Source organism: Bufo bufo, chromosome 2 (assembly GCF_905171765.1).
Source record: "Bufo bufo chromosome 2, aBufBuf1.1, whole genome shotgun sequence".
Taxonomy (NCBI): domain Eukaryota; kingdom Metazoa; phylum Chordata; class Amphibia; order Anura; family Bufonidae; genus Bufo; species Bufo bufo.
In genome coordinates, this window is record NC_053390.1 from 194,712,115 (window position 1) to 194,735,825 (window position 23,711).

At 40.5% G+C, this 23,711-nt stretch overlaps 1 protein-coding gene across 1 annotated transcript in view; it reads right to left on the reverse strand.

Moving 5' to 3' along the window:
• Positions 1–7,569: 7,569 nt before the first annotated feature.
• Positions 7,570–23,711, reverse strand: part of LOC120990756 (apoptosis-inducing factor 3-like) — a 101,316-nt gene continuing 85,174 nt past the window's right edge. The window contains 2 exon segments of the mRNA XM_040419658.1: positions 7,570–7,658; positions 19,262–19,366. Coding sequence (XP_040275592.1) covers positions 7,619–7,658; positions 19,262–19,366 — 145 coding nt within the window. The 3' untranslated portion in view covers positions 7,570–7,618.

The following is a 23,711-nucleotide window of genomic DNA, read 5'->3' on the forward strand; positions in this document are numbered from 1 at the left end:
ACTAGTGGATGTAGCAGATGTTAAGCAACAATTGGCAGAATTTTTCACTTTTAATTTACCTACTGTTTCGCGGATGATTGTTTGGGACGCGCTGAAAGCCTTTCTTCGAGGTATTCTTATAGCGAGGGTTAATGGGAGGAAAAAGGAGACTAGAGAAAAGGTGAGGAGGCTGACGCAAGAAGTAGCGGAAACTGAAGCTGAGTTTATATTAAGTCCAGCTGTAGATTCTGAGAATAAGTGGAATGAGGCCCAAAAGGTGCTGAATGATCGATTATTGGTGAATGCGCAGAATAGGAGATTCTTTCAAAAACAGCGGTACTTTGAGGAGGGAGAAAAGACAGGGCGATTGCTAGCTCTCTTAACTAAGGCCCAACATCAGTCCAGCTTTATACCAGCTCTGCGTAATTCAGATGGGTCGATATGCACCTCCCTGGAGCAGGTGATAGAGATCATGTATTCCTTTTACTCCAATTTATACTCCTCCAAAACTACTGCCTCTGAGGCTCTGATAGAAAACTTTCTGGTCCCACTTGACCTCCCTACTCTTACACAAGACCAACAATCTCAATTAGACGCCCCCATTTCCCTTATGGAATTAGAAATAGCACTGCGAGACATGTCCAATAATAAGGCTTCTGGGGGTGATGGACTACCAGCTGAAGTATATAAAACCTATTCCTCAGTACTCCTGCCCCAGTTGTTAGAAGTATTTAAAGAGGCTCATACCAGTAAGGCCCTGCCAGCTTCTATGAATGAGGCCATTATTGTGGTTATCCCAAAACCGGGGAAAGACGTCCTAGAGGCAGAATCTTACCGACCCATTTCCCTATTGCAGGTGGTCATCAAACTGTTGGCGAAGGTATTGGCTAACCGTTTGAACCTTGTGATTAAGTCTGTAATCCACTCTGATCAAGCCGGATTCATACCCAACATGTCAACGGCGGTGAATATTAGACGACTGTACCTGAATATTCAGGTGGGCCAAATTCATGCGTCGGAGTGGCGATACCTCATTACTGTACTGAAGGACATGGGATTTGGGTCAGGGTTTATTAATTGGGTCCAGTTACTATATGCGTGCCCTACTGCTAGAATACAAGGGAATGGCAATCTTTCTGACTCCTTTGAACTGCACAGGGGGACTAGACAGGGGTGCCCTCTTTCACCGCTATTGTTCGCAATCGTGGTGGAACCTTTGGCAGAGGCTCTCCATAAGGCAGAAACGGTAAAGGGTATTGCTTGTGGGTCAATAACGGAAAAGGTTGCTCTCTATGCGGAAGACCTTTTGCTATTTCTTGATGACTGGACCTCCCCCCTACCAGCAGCTATGCAAATCATTAATGATTTTGGGCGTCTCTCTGGCTTGACTATTAATTGGACAAAGTCAGTGCTAATGCCTTTGGGAAATACTACACAGACAGACCATAATTTTACTGCGGGCTTGCAGATTGTACCCTCCTTTAAGTATTTGGGCATACAGGTATCGGCAGATCCTCGAGATTTTATCAGTTTGAATTTATTACCGCTACTGGATAAATTCAGACGGAAAATCCAAGTATGGATTAGACTCCCATTGTCACTTATTGGTCGTACCAACTTGTTAAAAATTGTCCATATGCCACAGCTCTTGTACATTTTACATAACTCCCCGTCCTGGATCCCCTTAAGAATATTTCATTCTATTAATGCAATATTCCGAGACCTCATCTGGAAGAAAAAAACACCCCGAATTAAACTTGCGGTGCTGTGTAGATCCAAAACCCAGGGGGGTTGAGTGTCCACGACCCACGGATGTATTATATAGTGGCCCAATTACAGCATCTTCGAGGATGGGGAGAAGTAGATGGGCTGAACACTGCTGGGCGAGTTGTGCAGCAGCTTATCCATGCTAAGAACGTAATGGCAGCTTTGGAGGGTGGAGTTTTTTTATGACAAGGGTAGGCAATACGGTATCCTACGCACCATACACACAGTATGGTGGAAAGCTAAAGAGATTGTAAGAATCCAAGGGTATGCAGAACTTACCCCGATCTGACCTAATTACCTGTACAAGGAGCTAAATACGGTAACCAATGTGAAAGTATGGGACGTCTATGGTCTTAATTGAATGTGTCAACTATATGAGAATAACTGTCTTAAATCCTTTAATATGTTACAGCAGGAGTTTGGACTGCCTAAGACGTTATTTTATGTCTACCTTCAGGTACGGCATGCTATACAAATACAAGACCGTAAGGAGAAAATAGTCTCTGCTGATTCACATTCGATTATTACTCATATTACCTCCCAGGGGGATACAAGAGGGGTGATCTCCTCGTTCTGTCTGAGCTTAATGGAGGCGTTACACAAGGCCCATCCGCTACAGCTATATTCCAAATGGCAACATGATGTCACTGATCTAACAGTGGAACAATGGGAGGAGGTATTAGAAGACTTCCCGGTGGTAGCGGTAAGTGAGACCCACAGAGTCTCACAATTGCTATTACTACATAGAGTGTACAGGACTCCAGTCCTCTTACACAAAATGGGTATAGGACGGACGATACTTGCCCTAGATGTGGCGCGCACAATGCCGATTTAGTTCACTTAATGTGGAATTGCCCAAGGCTGCGAAGATATTGGTCAGATGTGGGGAGCTTAATATGTAATGTGTTTGATATAACTATTGATCTAACTCCTACAGTCTGTATTGTGGGATATACCAAACTGATACCTGCTACCCCTGAGCTTAGAATAGCGATCACAAGAATCCTTTACCAGGCAAGGAAGTTAATTGCGTATCACTGGATTGCCTCTGTCCCCCCGGCTATCCAGAATTTAGTGGATAAGATTCATATGCTAGTGAGACTGGAGAGTTATGTATACCAAAAACGAGGAAGTAATAAGAAATTCGAAAGAATATGGTCACTTTGGATATCACATTATAATGTTGTGGTGTAATGTAGTAGAATTGTTGCTTTGAATGGTGATGGAAAGGTATCGCATGATGATCTGTGAGCACGACGGGGTGATAGTTGGCGTGGATGCTGGATTTGCATGTGAAAAATGAAGAGCCAATGGGAAGTCGAGTAATGGCTTATCCTGAAGATCTTCTGGGACTATGGTTCTTGGAGTAACATGAAGCCATCATCGATGCCTCTCCTATGGACTTTCTTACAACCGCGGACTTGAGACTCCAGGTGTGGGGAGGGAGGGAGGGTTTATGTTTTCCCCTTTTTCGGGGTGTTTGCATAAAATCTTATTGAAAATCAATAAAAAAGATTTGATTAAAAAAAAAAATACTGAACTGACCCTGCTCTGAAATACAACCCATCAAAATGGCCAAGAAAAAAAAAAAAACTCAGCAAAAAGGCAAACTTCAATGCTGACAACCATGAAAAACCAGGACCAAGTAGGTATGGAATCTGGAAAAAAAATGCACATGGCATACGTTATCCCCAGCAACCAGAGGAGAAAAAACCCTGGACATGTAAAGGCTAAGCAATCAACAACTCCACCCAAAATTAACCAGGCTGAGTTAGGCCATAACCCATATGGATGCATGGCAGTGGCATGGCAATTACCCCAATAATGCTAGTAAATTGGTGAACATGAAGCAACAAGGAAATCTCATTTGCTCGTAACAATATCTGGGCCGTTCATATGCCAAACAAAGATCAGACACGATAAAATGTAATGCACAATGGTTGTCAATGCAATATTTTATTGGACTTAAAAAATAAATTCAGACATCATATAATGTACATTCCAAATGTAAGAACCAATTGAAATGATATAGTCAAAAACAAGGAAGGCCTTTTTTTCTACATAAGGCAGAATGTTAATCATGAAATGTGCATCGAAATTTACTGCAGTGTAGTTAACCATTTTCTACATTACAACTGTAGTTAAACGAGCTATTCTGGGATTTTAATATTGATAGTCTATCAATCCGATATCAAAGGCCATAAATATCTGATCAGTGGGTGTGCAGGGTCAGAACCCCACTCAGGGATGCCAACCTTCCAGAAATTTATGGACAATCTGTAAAAATAGGCAACTTTTTTCCAGTGTCTGTAAAAAAAAATTGTTTCAGAATTTTTTGAGGCTGGTGGTATTTTACTAGATTATTTCGGCGGTAATTATCATCATTTTACAGCTCACAGTAAATGCTGGTAATGAGTTCTTATCAGTATATTGAACTATAGACATGTATTACTTATAATCTTTATCATTCATTATGGTTTTCCAATTTGTCCATAAAAAATGTTGACTGTCCATGATTTTAGGATAAGCTGACCAGAAAAAAGAAAAATTCTGTTTGGCAACCCTGCCCCTGCTGATCAGATATTCATGGCCTTTCCTGATCAGCTGCTTCAGAATACCTTCAGCACCGGATGTCGGTACCAGAGCTACACAGCTTTGTCCATTGTGTACTAGACAGAGCTGATAACTGCACCCCTGCTCCCACTGAAATGAATAGAAGCAGTGCTGCCGTTACACGCTCCACCCTCTGCTCAATGGACAGAGCTGCCTCTGGAGCTACTCTGATACAGCTGATTGGGGTGTTGGGTATCGGACTCCTGTCATTCACATATTGATGGCCTATCTTGAGGATTTATAAGCAAAGACCCTTTTTGGCCAGAACATATTTGTAAATATTAATAACCAATAGCCAAAAGGTTATAAAGTTCAGTTTTTGGCCTATTATTTATTTCTTAAAATATAACTTTTATTATGGTCCTGTTTAAAATAAAATAAAATACATTTTATTTTAAACAGGACCATAATAAAAGTTATATTTTAACAAATAAATAATAGGCCAAAAACTGAACTTTATAACTTTTGGCTATTGGTTATTAATACCTATCTTGAGGATAACCCATCCATAGTAAAGAAGTGAACAACCCCTAAAAGGACGAGGAAGAAAAAAGAATGATACACTAAATTACTATACAAGTACATATAATCCTTTTACAGACCAGACTGGGAATAATTTCTTGTGTTTCCCTTAAAATTAATCGACCAAATTATCTTTCCTCTGAAGTACAACATATACTCAATAGTTAAAAAAAAAAAAAAAGAATCCCTGTAAAAAATGAATTCTTCAGTTCAATAGGCTAATATAAATTTTATCCCACCTCTGCCGTAAATACATACATATACAATATATTTCCTTTTAAACCAGGACAATAAATTACAATCTGTTTAACTAATAGCAATAATGTCAGTTTTGGCGACTTTTTACAGACTGGGAGGTGGAACTATATACATTATATATGTTTATGAAAGGAAATAATATATTTTTCAAATTGTATATATTACATTTTACAGTATATATATAGTAGAACTTGTTTAGTTGCCCATATCAACCAATCAGATTCCACCTTTCATTTTTAACAGCTCCTTTGGAAAATGAAAGGCGGAATCTGATTGGTTGCTATGGGCAACTAAACCAGTTCTACTTTACACCAGTTTGATAACTCTCCCCCAAAGTGTGTAAAAATAGAATTGACTTTTATTTTATTGAATGAAGGGTGCACTATATAGTAATGTTGTAGCAATATCTATTGTGTAGCTTATTTGTATTGCTTTATTATATTGTCCTTCCCTTTATGCTATGCTAATGCATTCAAAAAGCAATTATTCAGATTGCCTATAAAAGGTATATTATATATATACTACTGTCTATGAGAATGGCTGAACATAAAATTGGTCATGCAGAGGGCATTATTAAGTGATTATAATGACTAGAAGCACTCTAACGAGCAGTGGGTGAGGACTCACTGTACCAACTAACCATGTCATCCTTGTGATCCCCTGGTTTTCATCCTTTAACTGCTATGCAGGGATCTGGCCTTCACTGTAGGGGTCCCTACCCACCAAGCCGCTACCTCTTGGAATAGTCTCAGTGTAGTTGGCCGCTGACCAACTGGGATCATAGACACCTGAGCGACACATCAAGGGAACGAGCAATACTCGTAGTCAAGAAACAGGCCGAGGTCAGGGTAGGCAGAGCTTTTGTGTATCTGTGAAACTGGTTCAAGGTTAGGGTATGCAGCAATGGTTCAATATGGTAGTCAGGCAATAGTCAGGGTAGGCAGTGGATGATCAAATTTGATGAACAGGCAGAGGTACGGTATATGGGCAAACAAAAAGATCAGCGCACCTTCACTGAAACACTAGCAAGCTAGGAACCTAAATATCAGGCAAAGGGGTGGAACAAACAGCCCAGAATAAATAGGAGGATTGATTGGCACCTTAGTCAGCAACTGAACAGAAAGCAAGAGAGAAGGTTAACCTTTGCATTACGACAGAGAAGTTTCACTGAATATTAGCAGTGATACACATAGGATTAGTGGAGTGATGCCAGCCCTCCCTGGTATAGCAGTCCAGCGTAATAAGCATTTAATATGACACAAAGAGGTGGCTGTACTCAAGTCCACTGCATAGAGTGTCACAGGGACAGATGCCATGGTCCTGGGTTTCAGGTGGTGCACCAATAAGCCACTCCCTCTTGGTCAGGTATTTCCAAGGAAGGCAGAAATACCAAACTAGGAGAGGAAGGATCCAGCGTGTTGTATAAAATCCAAGGCTTTATTAGATAATTTCAGTAAAAATACTCTTCCTAGTAAAAGCTTTATGCATTTACATGTTTCAACAATCTAGTGTGGTCTTAACCCGCACTAGACAAAGACCGTACTAGATGGCTTGAACATGTAAGCATATGAAGCTTTTACTAGGAACATATGTTTTTACTGAAATTATCTAATAAAGACTTGGATTTTATACAACATGCTGGATCCCTCCTTTCTTACTTTGGTCTTTCTACAGGCCTAACAAGCTGTGGATCCATTGTGGACTGGGTTGTGCTTTCTCTGGGTGACCTGGTTGTGCAATACAACTGAATTTCCAAGGTAGGGCATGGAACATAATATTTGCTAGACTTTTGTTAAGGAAAGCCTAGCTAAATCTGGGGTATCCAAGGATTGAAAAATGAATTACTATCTAAGGTCAATGGGACACCTTTCTATTCCTGGTCACCAAGATCTGGTTACTAAAACTTTCTATTAAACCTACTTGAATGGAAGAACAATATAATGAAGTCGTAAATATTTTTCACGGATATAAAAAAAAAACTAAATTGCATTATTTGGGACAGCAGCTTAAAAATTTTAACATTTTAAAATTATAAAATTAATATACCGGTATGTTACAGATTAAAACCGTTTTTCAACCTCTACATCTTACAAGATTTTTGACACTTGACATTTAATAAAAATCAGCAAAGATAGGTGGCTAATCATAATGGTCCAATATTTCATTCATCCATCCATGAATTGTAGAGAACTAAAGTGACCAGCGAAAACCTTCAGATCAAAGTAACCAAAGTAGTGATGTTCTCAGCCAACATGCAGTTTCAATTTCCCAGCTAGGTTCAATAACAAAGATGAATCAAATTTGCAGCATTAATTTTTCCTTCATAGACTGAAGAATAGAACGGCTTCAGCATATGCTTGTCATTGAGCCAAAGTAGGATGGATATGGATCAAGAAGTGTCCAGAAGCAATCACAGTGTTAATATGTTTAGCATCACCATTCCACATGCATATTCGCTGAGATATAGTTCCATCCTTGACTACGAGCCTTTCCCTGTTAGCCAGGAGATATCACCAGTTCTATGAGAAAAACAGATAAAAAAGAAAAGTCATTAAACCCATCATTGTTCCGCTAAGGAGTTGAGGGAGTCAAAAGGTGGTAGGGGCATATGAGACAAAGGAGGAGAATGCATATGTTTTAACAACTATGCTTTGTTATATGGTCAAATGTAAAAGAAAATATAATTTTTGTTTTGTATTTGTAAGCCAACACCAGGAGTGGAACAAAGAAAAAGAAGTATAAGATCTTCCTTGTTTGAATCCACTGATGTAACATACTTCTAAAAATACTCAAGTGTTAAAGAAGCATGCCAACAAAAAATAATTATTTTCCCATTAGAAAGGTACATGATGTAAACTGTAGTGAAGGTAATCTTCTGACTGTAGTCATGAGTTATCCTCTCCTGTTTGGTCCTCTTCAATTGACTCATTAACTGACAAAGTGTCTTATGTGTGGACAGGAACTCCGTTTCTCTATTCAATTCTATAAGGCTGACATTGAGGCTTTCATAGGAATGAATAATTAAAATGACTTCCTGTCCACACATAAGATGTTGTGTCAGTTGAAGAGTCAGTGTCGGTCACATGACAAATCTGAGGATCAGAAGGGAGTGGTTAACTCACAACTACCGTCACCAATAAGAAAATGAGCTTCACTAAGGTTTACATCAATTACATTTTTAACAGGCCACAGAATAAAAAATGTGGGAGGGCTTCTTTAAAGGGACACTACCATCACTTTTTTTTAATCAGATATCAACAGTCTACATATAAATATTTTATGTATCTTTTTCTAAAATAAAATGGGTGGATGGATTTCTATATTAAATATATTGAAGTCACTTCATGTATTCTACTTCCTGTCCTGGCTCCTCCTCTACTTCCTCCTTTCTTTGGACTTTTAGCATGGCAAACAGCCTTGCTTGACTTTCTCAATTAGACCATTCACTGCAACCAGAGAGATGTACTCAATTAGAGCATCACACATTACACGCTTCCTATGTGTGAAGTAGGGCTTGTACTCATTGTAACTGTCTTCAGCACTGCTAGGGTTACACTTCTCCTGCGAGCTGCTGCATGGCTGTGTCCAGTTGCTAATCAACCACTCCTATATAGATATGCTGCTGACCTTATTTTCTTGCCTTGAAAGAAAACAAGGTCTGCACTTATATATGGTTGTGGGTGCTTGTGGAAGACTTGTCAGCCAGTATACTCAAAAGTTCACAGCACTCCAAAACATTAGATGCAATTATATCATATTTCATTTACACTTCCAAAAGGAAATCCAGGAATATAATAATATATATATATAATTGCATGATAATCTTAGATATACCACTTAATCCTAAACAATAGGACTTTTTGGTCGTCGACCTGTATCGACCTTCATCAGCATCAGGTTTCTGTAGCTTGGTGACAGGAGGTATAAAAAAAAGCCTGGATGTCCACTTTCTTGCCTCTTCAATTGATCTCTGTTGGCCTCTACAGATCTTGCTAGGTGTCTCTCTTGCTAGCAAGAGCCAGTAAAAGGGCTTTAATTCATTTTCCTGCCCATGTACCTGACCTGTGTCCTTTCATTATACTGTTCCTGTGCCGCCTACCCTGACCTTTGGATTGTTCCACACATTAGCATGAACTCTGACAGCCCTGACCTTTGCTTGTCTCCTGACCAGTTTCTCAGATTCCCCATGGGTCAGCAGCCAACTATACCATGACTATTCAAGGAAGTAGTGGTCTATTTGGTTCCCTGAAAATGGCAGCACTGATTGGATAGAGTGAGTTTGTGTAGGTACACACCCCAACTGTTTACCACCCCTCTGTACCCTTACTGTAGACTGCTAGCAATTCATTCATAACTTCTAGTAGAAATAATAAAGGAATGGCACAACATAAGAATAGATGCTCCAGAATTGTTATTACATGGAGAATGCATGAAGCTATTAAAACAGGCATGTCAGGGGTGGTGACAGGTCATATATATTTTTTTTTTTTAATTCTTTTTATTGAGCATAAAAATACCTAAGTTATACAGAGTACATACAACGGTATGTACCGTACAAAATCACAAATACAAATACAATCCGTACATGTCATGTTGGTCAATCACGTTACTTAAGAAATATTCCTATATATTGTTATAAAAGCTTATAGTACATTTAATGTAGCATGTGAGTACACAATTATCTCGATACTTCAGCTAAAGAGTTAGAAAGATCTTGCCTAGCATACATCGACTGCGGTGAAGAGCACCATCTTTCCCATATTTTATTGGACTTCGAGGCACAACCCCTATTCTTATATACGATATTCTCATACGGGATGATGATATTCACTAGGTTTTTCCATTGAGTCAAAGTGGGCCCTCTCTCTCCCATCCACCTAATTGCTATTGCTTTCCTTGCCAAAAATAAGGTTTCCCTCAAAAATATTCTCTCATAATGATCCCATAACTCGTCATCTAAAATACCAAAGATGCATACTTTGGGGTCCATTGATACTGGGCGCCCCATAAGAGTAGTTAAAAAATCAGTAACTTTTGTCCAAAACCTCTGAATGTGTGAGCATATCCACACCAGATCCCAAAAGTCAGCACCTTCCATGGAGCATCTGTGGCAACAAGAATGTGTGAGTACACCCATTTTATATAAGCGCCAAGGAGATAAATACCCCTGGTGTATTATACATAATTGTATAAACTTATTGTTTATGGCCGGGGATACCAATACTGGGGACTCTAGTAAATCTTCAATATCTTCATCAGTTAGATCTGGTATCAATGTTTGCCATTTTGACAAAACCTTCAATGGAACTAGCTTACATTTAGCATTCAGAAGATGGGTGTACAATCCTGAGATAAACCCTTTGGGGCCTTGAGATCGGATTACCCCAATCATAGGAAATTTGGTTATCTGAGTTTGGGGCGCACCAAAATGTGTCTGCAAAGCATGACGTATCTGTAGAAACTTATGAAATGAGCTCCTAGGTAAATCAAATTTACTGCACAAAGTGTCATAAGTACAAAAACTATTACCGTCATATACATCTCCGAACAGTTGTACATTATGCAGTTTGCAAAATTGAATTCCGGGAAGTGACAATAGAGATGGGAACATGGGGTTATCCCAAAGAGGGATTTCTGGTGTGTGATCCGAATATTCATATAAGGCTTTACATGCTTTCCACACCTGGATACCCAATCTATGTATTGGTAATAATCGTCTAGGGAATAAGTTCGGTTTTTCTAGAACAGGCCAAAGTGACTTTAGGTCCAAAAATTCAGCAAGGAGATATTCTGATCTAGGTGTTTGGATATCCATATTTAACCATGCTTTCAAATAGCGTAATTGCCCTGCTAAATAATATGTATATATGTCCGGTAAAGACATGCCCCCACATCCCCACTGACGGCATAAGGTATCTATTGACAACTTGTGTCTGTTAGGTCCCCATAGAAAGGGCGCTAGCATAGACTTATACTGTTGAAAAACCTTCTTTGGAATAATGTAAGGTGCATGCTCCATAACATATAAGAATTTGGGTAGAACAACCAGTTTAATCAAGTTGATACGACCTGCTACCGATAATGGCAGGCCCCCCCAAACCCTAAATTTCTCCTTACAAAAGTCCAGTAGAGGTACAATATTGGAAGCATGAAAGGAAACTGCATCCTTTGTGATGGTAACTCCCAGGTATTTAAAACTGGATACTATGGGTAAGTCCCCATTAGGAAGTTGCACAGGGTCCATGTCATATAAAGGAAAAAGTATGGACTTGGTCCAATTGATTAGGAGGCCAGAGAAGCGACTAAATCCTTCAATTATTGTTACAGCTCTAGGGAGAGTGGTTTCTACATCAGACATGAAGAGCACCATGTCGTCTGCATATAAACCTGTTCTGTCTTCCCCTTGTCTCAGACTCACTCCCTTAAAGATTCCATCTTCTCTAATGCGTATAGCCAAAGGCTCTATAGCCAGTGCAAATAGCAAGGGAGAAAGTGGGCATCCCTGCCGCGTGCCTCTACCCAACTGAAAGCTACTTGAGGATATTCCATTCACTAGGATATTGGACTTAGGCTCCTTATATAATATGGAGATCCATTTAATAAAATTCGAACCAATCCCAAATTGTTCCAGTGTGGCAAGTAAGTATGGCCATTCTATGGAATCGAAGGCCTTAGCCGCATCTAATGAAGCCAATGCCCATCTCTGATGTTTAGCCAAGCCCACTTGCGTGACCACCTGCACCCTTCTGATATTATCTGAAGTGGATCTCCCAGGCAGAAATCCCGACTGATCTGGATGAATCAATGGGCTAACTACCCCACTCAATCTTGATGCCAGAATTTTTGCTAAAATTTTATAATCCAGATTCAGCAGGGATATCGGCCTGTAAGAACCGCACTCCACTGGGTCCTTCCCAGGTTTCAACAAAATCACAATAGACGAGTCATATAGGGATGGTGGTAAATTTCCCTGTCTAAATGACTCATTGTACATGTGCAGCATAGATTGAGATATAGAGGCAGCATATTTGGAATAGACCTCCACTGGCAGTCCATCTGGACCAGGGGATTTCCCTTTTGCTAGTGCGGATATAGCATTCGAGATCTCTTGAATTGTTATCTGGGCATCCAATATATTCCTTGATTCCTGTGATAACTTCGGAATCTCTATGTCCGAGAGATAGTCCCTCACCTCATCAGTTGTATAATCTGCTCTTTCAGTATACAGCTCCTGGTAATACTCCCTGAATCTGCTGACAATGGCATCAGGTTCAGTTAGCATGACACCATTTACGTCCTTAATCCTAAGAATCGCTGGGGAGGCCTGGTTCTGTCTGATTATATGAGCTAACAGTTTACTGGATTGATTCCCCATTTCAAAGTAAAATTGTCTGGTAAAAAATAACCTACGCTGGGCCTTCTCTTTCAGGAGGGCCAAATATTGACTTCCTATCATAAGCCAATTTTGTTTGTACTGCTCAGTGGGATCATCAACATATATCCTCTCCAAAGCAGAGCATTCCGAAGCCATCTCCTCTTCCAACCTAGCTGAGGCTTTCTTCACAAAAGATATGGAGGATTTTAGACAGCCTCTCAAATAAGCCTTCAGTGTGTCCCATTTCAGCAAGGGATCTACATTATCATCATGAAAGTCTGCAAATACCGCGAGCTGATCCTGTACACGATCATTAGGTGAGAAAAGGGTAAGCCAGAAGGGATGTATCTTCATCGATTGACCCACTCTCTTATGTCCAGTTAAAAGAGTTAAGAGTATTGGTGAATGGTCAGATACCCCTCTCACACCAAATGCAATCTGATAGCTAGTTGAGCACATATCAGAATTCCCCATAATATAATCTATTCTAGACAGACTATTATGACTGGCAGAATGACAGGAATAAACATTATCATTAGGATGTTTGAGCCGCCACATATCCACCCATCCAACTTCTGCCATTAATTTAGCTAGAGAGGATCCACACCCATCAACATTGCTCATAGAACCACCTGGATGGAACCTATCCAAAGTGTTAGACATAATCATATTATAGTCACCCATACATAACACCCTAGCTGAAGGATAGGAAACAGCAAAGCTAATAGCCTGATGGAGTATTTGCAGAGAGGATGGGGGGGTATATACACACCTATCAAGACATACAGAATACCCTGAATATACAGTGGGGGAAATAATTATTTGACCCCTCACTGATTTTGTAAGTTTGTCCAATGACAAAGAAATGAAAAGTCTCAGAACAGTATCATTTCAATGGTAGGTTTATTGTAACAGTGGCAGATAGCACATCAAAAGGAAAATCGAAAAAATAACTTTAAATAAAAGATAGCAACTGATTTGCATTTCATTGAGTGAAATAAGTATTTGAACCCTCTAACAAAAAAAGACTTAATACTTGGTGGAAAAACCCTTGTTTGCAAGCACAGAGGTCAAACGTTTCTTGTAATTGATGACCAAGTTTGCGCACATTTTAGGAGGAATGTTGGTCCACTCCTCTTTGCAGATCATCTCTAAATCCCTAAGGTTTCGAGGCTGTCTCTGTGCAACTCTGAGCTTGAGCTCCCTCCATAGGTTTTCGATTGGATTAAGGTCCGGAGACTGACTAGGCCACTCCATGACCTTAATGTGCTTCTTCTTGAGCCACTCCTTTGTTGCCTTTGCTGTATGTTTTGGGTCATTGTCGTGCTGGAACACCCATCCACGACCCATTTTCAGTTTCCTGGCAGAGGGAAGGAGGTTGTCGCTCAGGATTTCACGATACATGGCTCCGTCCATTTTCCCGTTTATGCGAATAAGTTGTCCTGTGCCCTTAGCAGAAAAACACCCCCAAAGCAAAATGTTTCCACCCCCATGCTTGACGGTGGGGACGGTGTTTTGGGGGTCATAGGCAGCATTTTTCTTCCTCCAAACACAGCGAGTTGAGTTAATGCCAAAGAGCTCTATTTTGGTCTCATCAGACCACAGCACCTTCTCCCAGTCACTCTCTGAATCATTCAGGTGTTCATTGGCAAACTTCAGACGGGCCTGCACATGTGCCTTCCTGAGCAGGGGGACCTTGCGAGCCCTGCAGGATTTTAATCCATTGCGGTGTAATGTGTTTCCAATGGTTTTCTTGGTGACTGTGGTCCCTGCTAACTTGAGGTCATTAACTAACTCCTCCCGTGTAGTTCTAGGATGCTTTTTCACCTTTCTCAGAACCATTGACACCCCACGAGGTGAGATCTTGCGTGGAGCCCCAGAGCGAGGTCGATTGATGGTCATTTTGTGCTCCTTCCATTTTCGAACAATCGCACCAACAGTTGTCACCTTCTCTCCCAGCTTCTTGCTAATGGTTTTGTAGCCCATTCCAGCCTTGTGCAGGTCTACAATTTTGTCTCTGACATCCTTGGACAGCTCTTTGGTCTTTCCCATGTTGGAGAGTTTGGAGTCTGCTTGATTGATTGATTCTGTGGACAGGTGTCTTTTATACAGGTGACTAGTTAAGACAGGTGTCCTTAATGAGGGTGACTAATTGAGTAGAAGTGTCTAACCACTCTGTGGGAGCCAGAACTCTTAATGGTTGGTAGGGGTTCAAATACTTATTTCACTCAATGAAATGCAAATCAGTTGCTATCTTTTATTTAAAGTTTTTTTTTCGATTTTCCTTTTGATGTGCTATCTGCCACTGTTACAATAAACCTACCATTGAAATGATACTGTTCTGAGACTTTTCATTTCTTTGTCATTGGACAAACTTACAAAATCAGTGAGGGGTCAAATAATTATTTCCCCCACTGTACGCTGCCACAAATATGTATCGCCCAGCGGGATCTATCTGCATTTGCTCAAGTTCCCATCTTAATGATTTATGTATCAGTAAGGATACTCCACGGGACAAATTCGTATAGCAGGAATGCTGCGCCCATTGCTGCCACGGTTTTCTCAGTCGCTTAACCGTATCTTTGATTAAATGAGTCTCCTGCAGACATAATATGTGTGGGTTAAATTTCCTTATTTCAGAAAACACCATAGCTCTTTTCCTTACGCTCCCTAGACCCCGGATGTTCCACGACATTACTCTCATGTCTGCCATTTCCCAGCATTCACATCTGAAATCCTAGTAGTTACGTGATTTAGTGACCTTAATAACGTGGCATTGACATAGTACGGATCAGTGAACATGTAAAAGAAAAACTCAAAACAATACAAAAAAGCAGGATTCGGAATATGTTTCATTCCGAATAGGTACTTTTCAATCCTGCAATACTTAAATAGTGACAAAGCTCCGTGGCAACACTTGAACGGAGAGTACTAATGGTATATCTTTACCAGTCGCACTGATGTTGACAGCTGTAACATGTAAAAGAACGCATACCCTAGCTTTCACGTAGGTATATGAAAAAATGCACATACGCACAACTTAAGATTACTCTTATAAATGATATGAGGTTATCAACATTATAGGTGCTTAGGCCCAGGCGAGGCGTCTCTCCTCCATTCCCTTCACACTTATCCAGCATCAGAAGATATGTTATGGATCATATATCAATGGATCGTTATACTCCTATATCTAGAGGGAAGACGCCTCCCCAACCGCCACACAAAGCACATCACTCTCAGGGTTTCAAAACTGCACAGACAGCATATAAATTACTGAAACAAGGTAGAACATGAACGATTCATCTTGACAGATTTTTTCCCAATCAAAACAATGTAAGTGTGGAAATAAATTGCATTCCCGATATTAAGGCCTTACAGCCTGACATCACGCCCTCCTCCTATCACTGTATCATACCACATATGACCCAGGAATAAAGTCATCTTTGTTCTCTGACAGGACGAGGTCTGCTTTCCAACCAGGCGACAACCTCCGTCGGCGAGTTGAAGAATCTACTCCTCTCTCCATCAGCAATCCGCAGACGAGCTGGGTACGCCATAGAATATGGTATGTCCAGATCTCGGAGGCGTTTCTTCAGAGCCACAAATGTAGCCCTGCGCTTTTGTAATTCCGCGGAAAAATCCGGAAAAAGCATGATCGTGGCGTTTTTTAAAGCAGATATTCTGTTTACGCCTCGCCAGTTGAAGGATGCGATCCCTATCGTTGGAATTCAACAATCGCGCCAGCAGCGGACGTGGAGGGGCTCCTGGTGGTGGTGCCTTGGCGGGAACTCTGTGGGCTCTTTCCACAATGAATGCACTGGAGAAGGTGGCATCAGGAAAGGTAGATTTTTGCCATGTAGTGACAAAAGTACCAGGGTCAGTACCTTCTGCTCTTTCTGGAAGGCCAATTATGCGCAGATTATTACGTCTCGTGCGATTTTCAAAGTCATCGCATTTCTGCTGCCAAAATTCAACCTTCTTTTCTAAGTCAGATATTTGCTCAGGTATCGGGTTCACTCTATCTTCCACAACAGAGATTCTTTGCTCCGATTCCTTAATGCGCTCACACATGTTCTGCATGTCAGCCCGTAGCAGGCCTATGTCCACCTTCACCTCTTCTAACTTTCCTGATAAGGAGGACCGAGAAGATGTGATGGCTAGCAATAGCTGTTCCGTCACTTGTTTGAGTGATGGCTCACCCTGGGTCGCTTCCTCTGTTTCCACAAGCGATTCCCCAGAGGCCGATGATGAGCGTGCCTGCGCTCCTGCTCCGCCGCCATCTTGATTATCCAGGCGGGCAAACTCTTTGAGCTTTTCTGCGGCGGTAGGAGCTCTATTTCGGGACATTTTCAGTGCACGGGATCTACCCGATCTCTTACCCCTCGGTGTAGAAATGTTGGCGTTTGGTAATTTCAGGATTAATGTAAAAGCCAGGGTATGAGGTCCGGAGCTTCTGCTAACCGCGTCTGCTCATGCCAGCTTCCGGCCACGCCCCCGACAGGTCATCTTTAATTGCTATCCGGAATTAAGGTACTTTATAATGGATTTAGCACGGGTACCAGCGATTTTATTTTTTATTTTTGCTTGTCTGGAGAGCTGGTCCGTTTACTCCAAGTAACGTGGATCATGAGACCCTTGCTGCTGATCTTAAACCCTGCTAGGGCCTATTATAGTTGTTGTGGCTGATCACAATATTACCAGGTGAGCACCTCCAATTTGTCCTTATATCTAAACACTCTGTTACAAAGGGTATTATTCGATGTTGTGCTCTGCCTAATTTTTTATATGTAGTGGTTTTATTCTTCTATGTTGTCTGCTACAGAAGGTCAATATTTTGTATTTAATTTTAGATGGTATAGCACTAAAAATCCTAAATGAACTTGTTTCCTATGAATATTGAGTTACAAATACCCCTTTATGATGGAAGTGTCCTGTAAGCCAATATATCTACCTTATGGCCAGTTTTACACACGTGTATTATGGGTGCATGTTCTTTAGGATTCATTCACACGATCGTGCTGTGTTTTGCGGTCCGCAAATGATGGATCCGCAAAACAAGGATGCCGCCCGTGTGCCTTCTGCAATTTGCGGAACGGAATGGACAGCCCATTATAGAAATGCCTATTCTTGTCCGCAAAACGGACAAGAATAGGACATGATCTATCATTTTTGCGGGGCCACGGAACAGAGCAATGGATGCGGAAAGCACACAGATGCGGCTCGGAGGCGGAACCAAACCACAGTCGTGTGAATAAGCCCTTAAGCTGTACAGTCTCTTTTCAATTACATGTCTAGAATCTGACTGTATAGGGGCAGGTATTGAGACTTTATAACAAATGGCATTATTCACCATCACAAAAAATTACTCCTCCTGGGTAGATATTACCCTGACCTACAGTGTTAAGGGCCCTTTACATGGGCTGAGAATCCGCCAGATAATCGCTAACAAGCATTCATAGGAACGCTCATTAGCAATTATCTGGCGGTGTAAAGGTGCCACTGCTTACCCGATGAATGAGCGCTGGCATTAGCGATCCCTCCTCCCCATACTGTGGAAGAGATTGTTGCATGTAGCGGTCTCCTTCACTGACGAGCAGGCGCTTCCAGGAAGGAAGTGTTCGCCTGCTAAATTGTCCCATCTAAAGGGACCTTTGGTAACACACCGGCCTATATATGTCAGCCCATGCAGCAGTGCACAATAACAAGGTCATAACAAGGCACAGACTAACAATAGTCCACTGTAAACGTCTATTAACTTACTTGCAATGACGAACAAACATCCTATAAGAATGGAAGCATTAAAAGATTAAAAAAATAATTACAGATCATATCATTGTACAACAAAGATCTGATTTACCGTATTAAAACCGATATTCTATATGAATTTCTGTTGTGGTTTTGCTTTGGTTCTTGTCAGAATTTTAATTAATTTCAATAAATAACAACAATCTTTAAAATTTAGAAAAACAATGCAGCCATGGGTTGAGTATAACTGCAGCCAACACAGGCATCGGTGGCATACGTGGTTCTAGAGAGTAAAAAATGACTTCTTAAAAGGGTTTTCCTGGAATACAATATTGATGACCTACTATTCAGTGCTACCTACTAACTACCTACAAACATTTGAATTATCACTCATGGGACAAATTTAAGCCCTGCCCTGGTAGGAGGTGTTCATGTGTGTTTTACGGTATGGTTGATAAGCCATGTCAAGGGTTTTGTGGACTGTAAGCTCATATGGCCAGGGTTCCTACTTAATAGATCTAATGTTTGTTTGGTCTGTAGCAAACTGGGAGTAATTTATCAAGCCCAGTGTGCCAGTTTTCTGACGTGAAAAAAGTTGCAATTTTTTTTTTCTCCACTAGAGAAGCTTTTCTAAAAAGTGGGTGGGGCTCAGCAGAAAGGACAGGGAGACTGACAGGTGACAAATTTATCATACTGTACACCAGAATCATACCATAAATTATAGCTGACTTCTACATCAGCTCTTCGTAAATCTGATGCATGTTACTCCAAAAGAGTCTGCCCCACTGTTATAAATGTTATGTTTTACCTTAATGATTTGTAGATCACGATACAAGTTGATCATACTATATAAATAACTATAATGACGATAACCCGCCGGTCATTTCTTTGCTATTTGCGAAAGTCCACTTTTCATCCCAGTTTTTAGAGAATCACAATTTTTCATGCTGTTGTTACCAATAATAGAGGCTCACTAACTTCCTTCCAACAGTGACTACTTACTCAACATCCCGCTTGCGTATAGATTTTCCTGATGCCATGACTTCTGCTACTTTGGACACTATAGGGTCATAATTCATACTGGCAACTGCAATGACTTCATCATTACTAAAATATACAGAAACAGCACAAACACATTTCAATATGTGAATTGAACTTCAGTAAAGTATTACATTTGAATGTCTTACAAAAATAAAACATGTTGTGCTTTTTACTTAAATTGTATCTGTCATTTTTTTTGTAATGTGTAGGGGCAGTGACAATGACTATTTCTGGATTATACTTTAATTACTGAAACTGTACATTTCTATTAGAAAACAGCTCTAAATGCGCCCATTTTGTGCCTTAGCAACGCTCGCAGTCAGTGTGAAGCAAGTCTCCACAGTTAAGTAGACAGAAGACAGGGATCTATTTTTCTAATAGAAAAGTACGATTTCAGTAATTAAAGTATATTACAAAAATGGTCAGTGTCACTGCCCCTACACATTAGTAAGAAAAAAATATATAACAGTTACATTTTAATTCTGTTTTTATTAAAACAAAATAGAAGCATAATCTTAGAGTTCTTGACAGTAACGGCAAAGAGATGATCAACAATGAACTTGCAACCCCTAGTGAAGTCATCACAAGGCCGGGAAAGATCTTTGCAGTATCTTTTCCTTTTCCTGTAAGGACTTTTAAAGATTAAAGAGGACCTATCATCGGTCCAAACATTGTGAACTAAGTGTCATGATCTGTACAGGGGTGCCCAGGGATCTCACTGCACTTACTATTATCCCTGGACGCCGCTCCGTTCTCCCGCTATGCACTCCGGTATCTTCGGTCACTTGGTTATAGTAGGAGGAGACTGCCTTTGTTCTCCTGGGCGTCTCCTTCTCCTAGGCTGTAGCCCTGGCCAATCGCAGCGCAGAGCTCACAGCCTGGGAGAAAAAAACCTCCCAGGCTGTGAGCTCTGAGCTGCAATTGGCCAGCGCTACAGCCTGGGAGAAGAAAACGCCCAGGAGAACAAGGGCAGGCTCCACCCAGTATAACCAAGTCCCCTAAGTCTCCGCGTACTATAACCAAGCGAGCAAACATACCGAAGGGCATAGTGGGAGAACAGAGCAGCGCCCAGGGATAATAGTAAGTGCAGTGAGATCCCTGGGCGCCGCTGTACAGACCATGATACCTAGTTCACAATGTTTGGACCGATGAAAGGTCCTCTTTAAGGCAATATGACATTTTCATAGCTTTTTTTTACTACATTTAACAAACAATTTTTTTTTTTATGGTTGGTCTCTCCATATTTTGACATCTAGACTTTTTAATTGTTCTCTTGATGGAATTCATGCCTTGTATTTTGTAGGGCAAGCTGTAGTTTTGATTGGCACCATTTTGAAGTGTTGCGACATCATTATTTCTGTACATTACCATGGATTTGTCATACTGTTGTGACACCATCGTAAGCCTTATTGCTATACTGTGACATCATTCTGCACATTATGGACACTATTGCGACATCACTTTGTGCATTATCCTTGTACAATATGGAAACCAACATGGTCATAAGCTTCTCATGTTCTGAACTTTGCTTGAAGATGGTTATGGTGGAGTGGCGTCCCATTCCAAGTTTGGCTATGGGTCTCCATGGGGCACTTGTTCTGCCCCTGCTGTGCATGTGATAGTGTCATATACCGGAACATCAATATTGCAGTTTGTTAGCAAGCAAAAGCAGGAAGACTGGACCAGTGGTGCAGAGAACAACACTGAAGAAAGAGGTGAGTGTAACATATTTTTTTTATTGTAGCCAAGTGGGGGAGCTTGTTTGAGATTTTTATTACAGTATCTTGGACAACCCTTTTATAGGAAGTTGTAAAATCTCTTTGTAATGAGCTCCCCCTAGTGGTGGCTGCAGAAAAATGCTGTCAATCTATGTCGGGAACAGTAGAAGTTTAGCTCTGGGTCCCTTCTTACCCCGTGCCCAAAAGAAGTCACATAGTCTGCCTCTATGGTAGATATGCCACCGAGTGTCTCCATGCTCAACTTTTAATGCTATATTTGTGTAACTTAAAGGTTTAACTTTAAATCTTCATATAAATATAGCTTACAGACAATTATCTGTATTAAAGGGGTTGTTCAGTTTAGAAAACAGAGGAGAGGTCATCTGTTTAGTATTTTTCATATGTTTGGACAAATGTAGTGCAGTGTGGTTACAAAAAGTGTCTCCCACCCTGAAGGACCTGTCCTGGTGGTGCAGGAACACTGAGCACATGCTGCCAAGTTCCATCCTCAGCTACAACAGGGGGAAACATATTGTTGAGGAACTCTTCTAAAAGTAGAAATTGTCCACAGCAGAGAATCCTTTTAATGGCCCTTTAAAGGGCTAACTTATTAGAGGGGTTGTCTCATGAAAACAGCTCCTACCCATATCCTCTAACAGGGCATATAGCCATCATAGAGCACGTCTCACACTCAGAACTCTCCTCTATGAGCCAGGATGGCTCTGCTGGATTCGATCTTCTGTCCATGTGTTACACGGATAGCTATTGATATGAATGGCTACCATGTGATACTGCATTTGCTCTGCAGCAGAAATGCATTGCTGCTGCTTCCAACAACAAAATCAGTTGATTGAGTATATTATACTATATAAAATATATCTGCAACATACCTCCTTCTCTATTTAGTTTCAAAGTATTATGCTTTTTTTTTTTTACTTTACTAAAATATTTTAAAAAATTACAAAACATGTTAAACTTTTTTGTGATAACGTCTTACAAAATGATTACAGAAATATATAGTTACATTATGATAACAATAGTATGCTACAGGACTTACCAAACAGCACATTTCTCCATGTTAGTGTCTCTTCATTTAATATTTTTATGAATCATAGAAAAGCCGTGAGATACTGATTTGTATCATATTGTATCACAAAAAAAATGATTTCATTGAAAATTTTGTCCTAATTACTGTATTTATGGACTGCTGACATTTTAGTCTCAGATCATCCAGACTGACTATTCGCTCTTGAATTATCTGTGCTATACCATAGTCCATAAAATACGGTAATTAAAAGTGTGTCATGCAAAACTGGAAGAATATTTCCTGCTTAATGTGACATTCTGTTACTTTTATGTCCCCAGGATTGGCAAATTTGTAGCGGTTACAGACAGAACATCAGAAAGAAATGACGTATAGTTTTAAATGGAGATCCCACTAGCTTAGACTGAACAACAGAGTTACCAACTGACAAAACATTAAAGAACTTTTCCGCATTTTCTATTAACAAAAAAAAAGCAAATAAATCCTTATAAACTACATTCAGTTTACAAGATGGAGTGTCTTATGCCTAGTGACTAAAGGAAGCACTTAGGCTCAAGCTACACAGCAACATTTGATCATTTTAATGACAGGATTACTGCGACCTGTCCAATATTTTGTGACAGCTCAGGTGCAACCAAACATCACCATGTAGAATGAGCTTTAAAGAGTCACACAATTTCATTTAATTTAATAAAGAATAGTATAACTAGCAAATTTCAAAATCACTTAATTAAAAAAATGTGCCTGCATCCACCTATACCAAAGTTGTAAAGTCATGGCCACTATGGGTCTCACTTCCACCTTATTTACAGTCCGTTGTCAGGCAAGATCCATTCCTAGTAACAGAGACACAGAAGATGGTTCACAGGAAATGGGAGCGTGTCAGATCTAGGGCAAGTGGGAAGTAAGGGAAAGGACATCACAGCAGTACATTGCTGTCAGATTTCACAGAAGGGATACGCACCCTGCTTTTGAGTGAAATGCATCTAGCTGTTGTAGGAAGATGCAAGGGTCCATCATTGACGTAAGGTATGTGTCAATTATAGCTTGCTGCTTTTTCCAAGTGCTGATTTTTATAAGTGCATTGGAGATATTCAGGAGACTAACTTAGACTAACTCAGAGCTTTTCCACTGTAGCAGAACTTCAGCTGTGTTTCTGGTGGATACTCAGACATTGTGTTTCAAAACAGCAGAACTTCAGCTGTGTTTCTGGTGGATACTCAGACACTGTTTCAAAACAGTGCTGATTTTTATAAGTGCATTGGAGATATTCAGGAGATACTCAGGAGATAATCTGGAGGTGGATACAATCTAAACAAGTAAGGTTCTGCGCAGGAATTGTTGTGCTTTTATTTCAGGTTCCACTCTTCAGAGGTTTGGATGCTGTCTGATCTGTAGACCGCTTTCCATAATGCAGCAGGAAATAGAAACATAGAAACATAGAAACATAGAATGTGTCGGCAGATAAGAACCATTTGGCCCATCTAGTTCGCCCAATATATCTGAATCCTATGAATAGTCCCTGGCCCTATCTTATATGAAGGATAGCCTTATGCCTATCCCATGCATGCTTAAACTCCTTCACTGTATTTGCAGCTACCACTTCTGCAGGAAGGCTATTCCATGCATCCACTACTCTCTCAGTAAA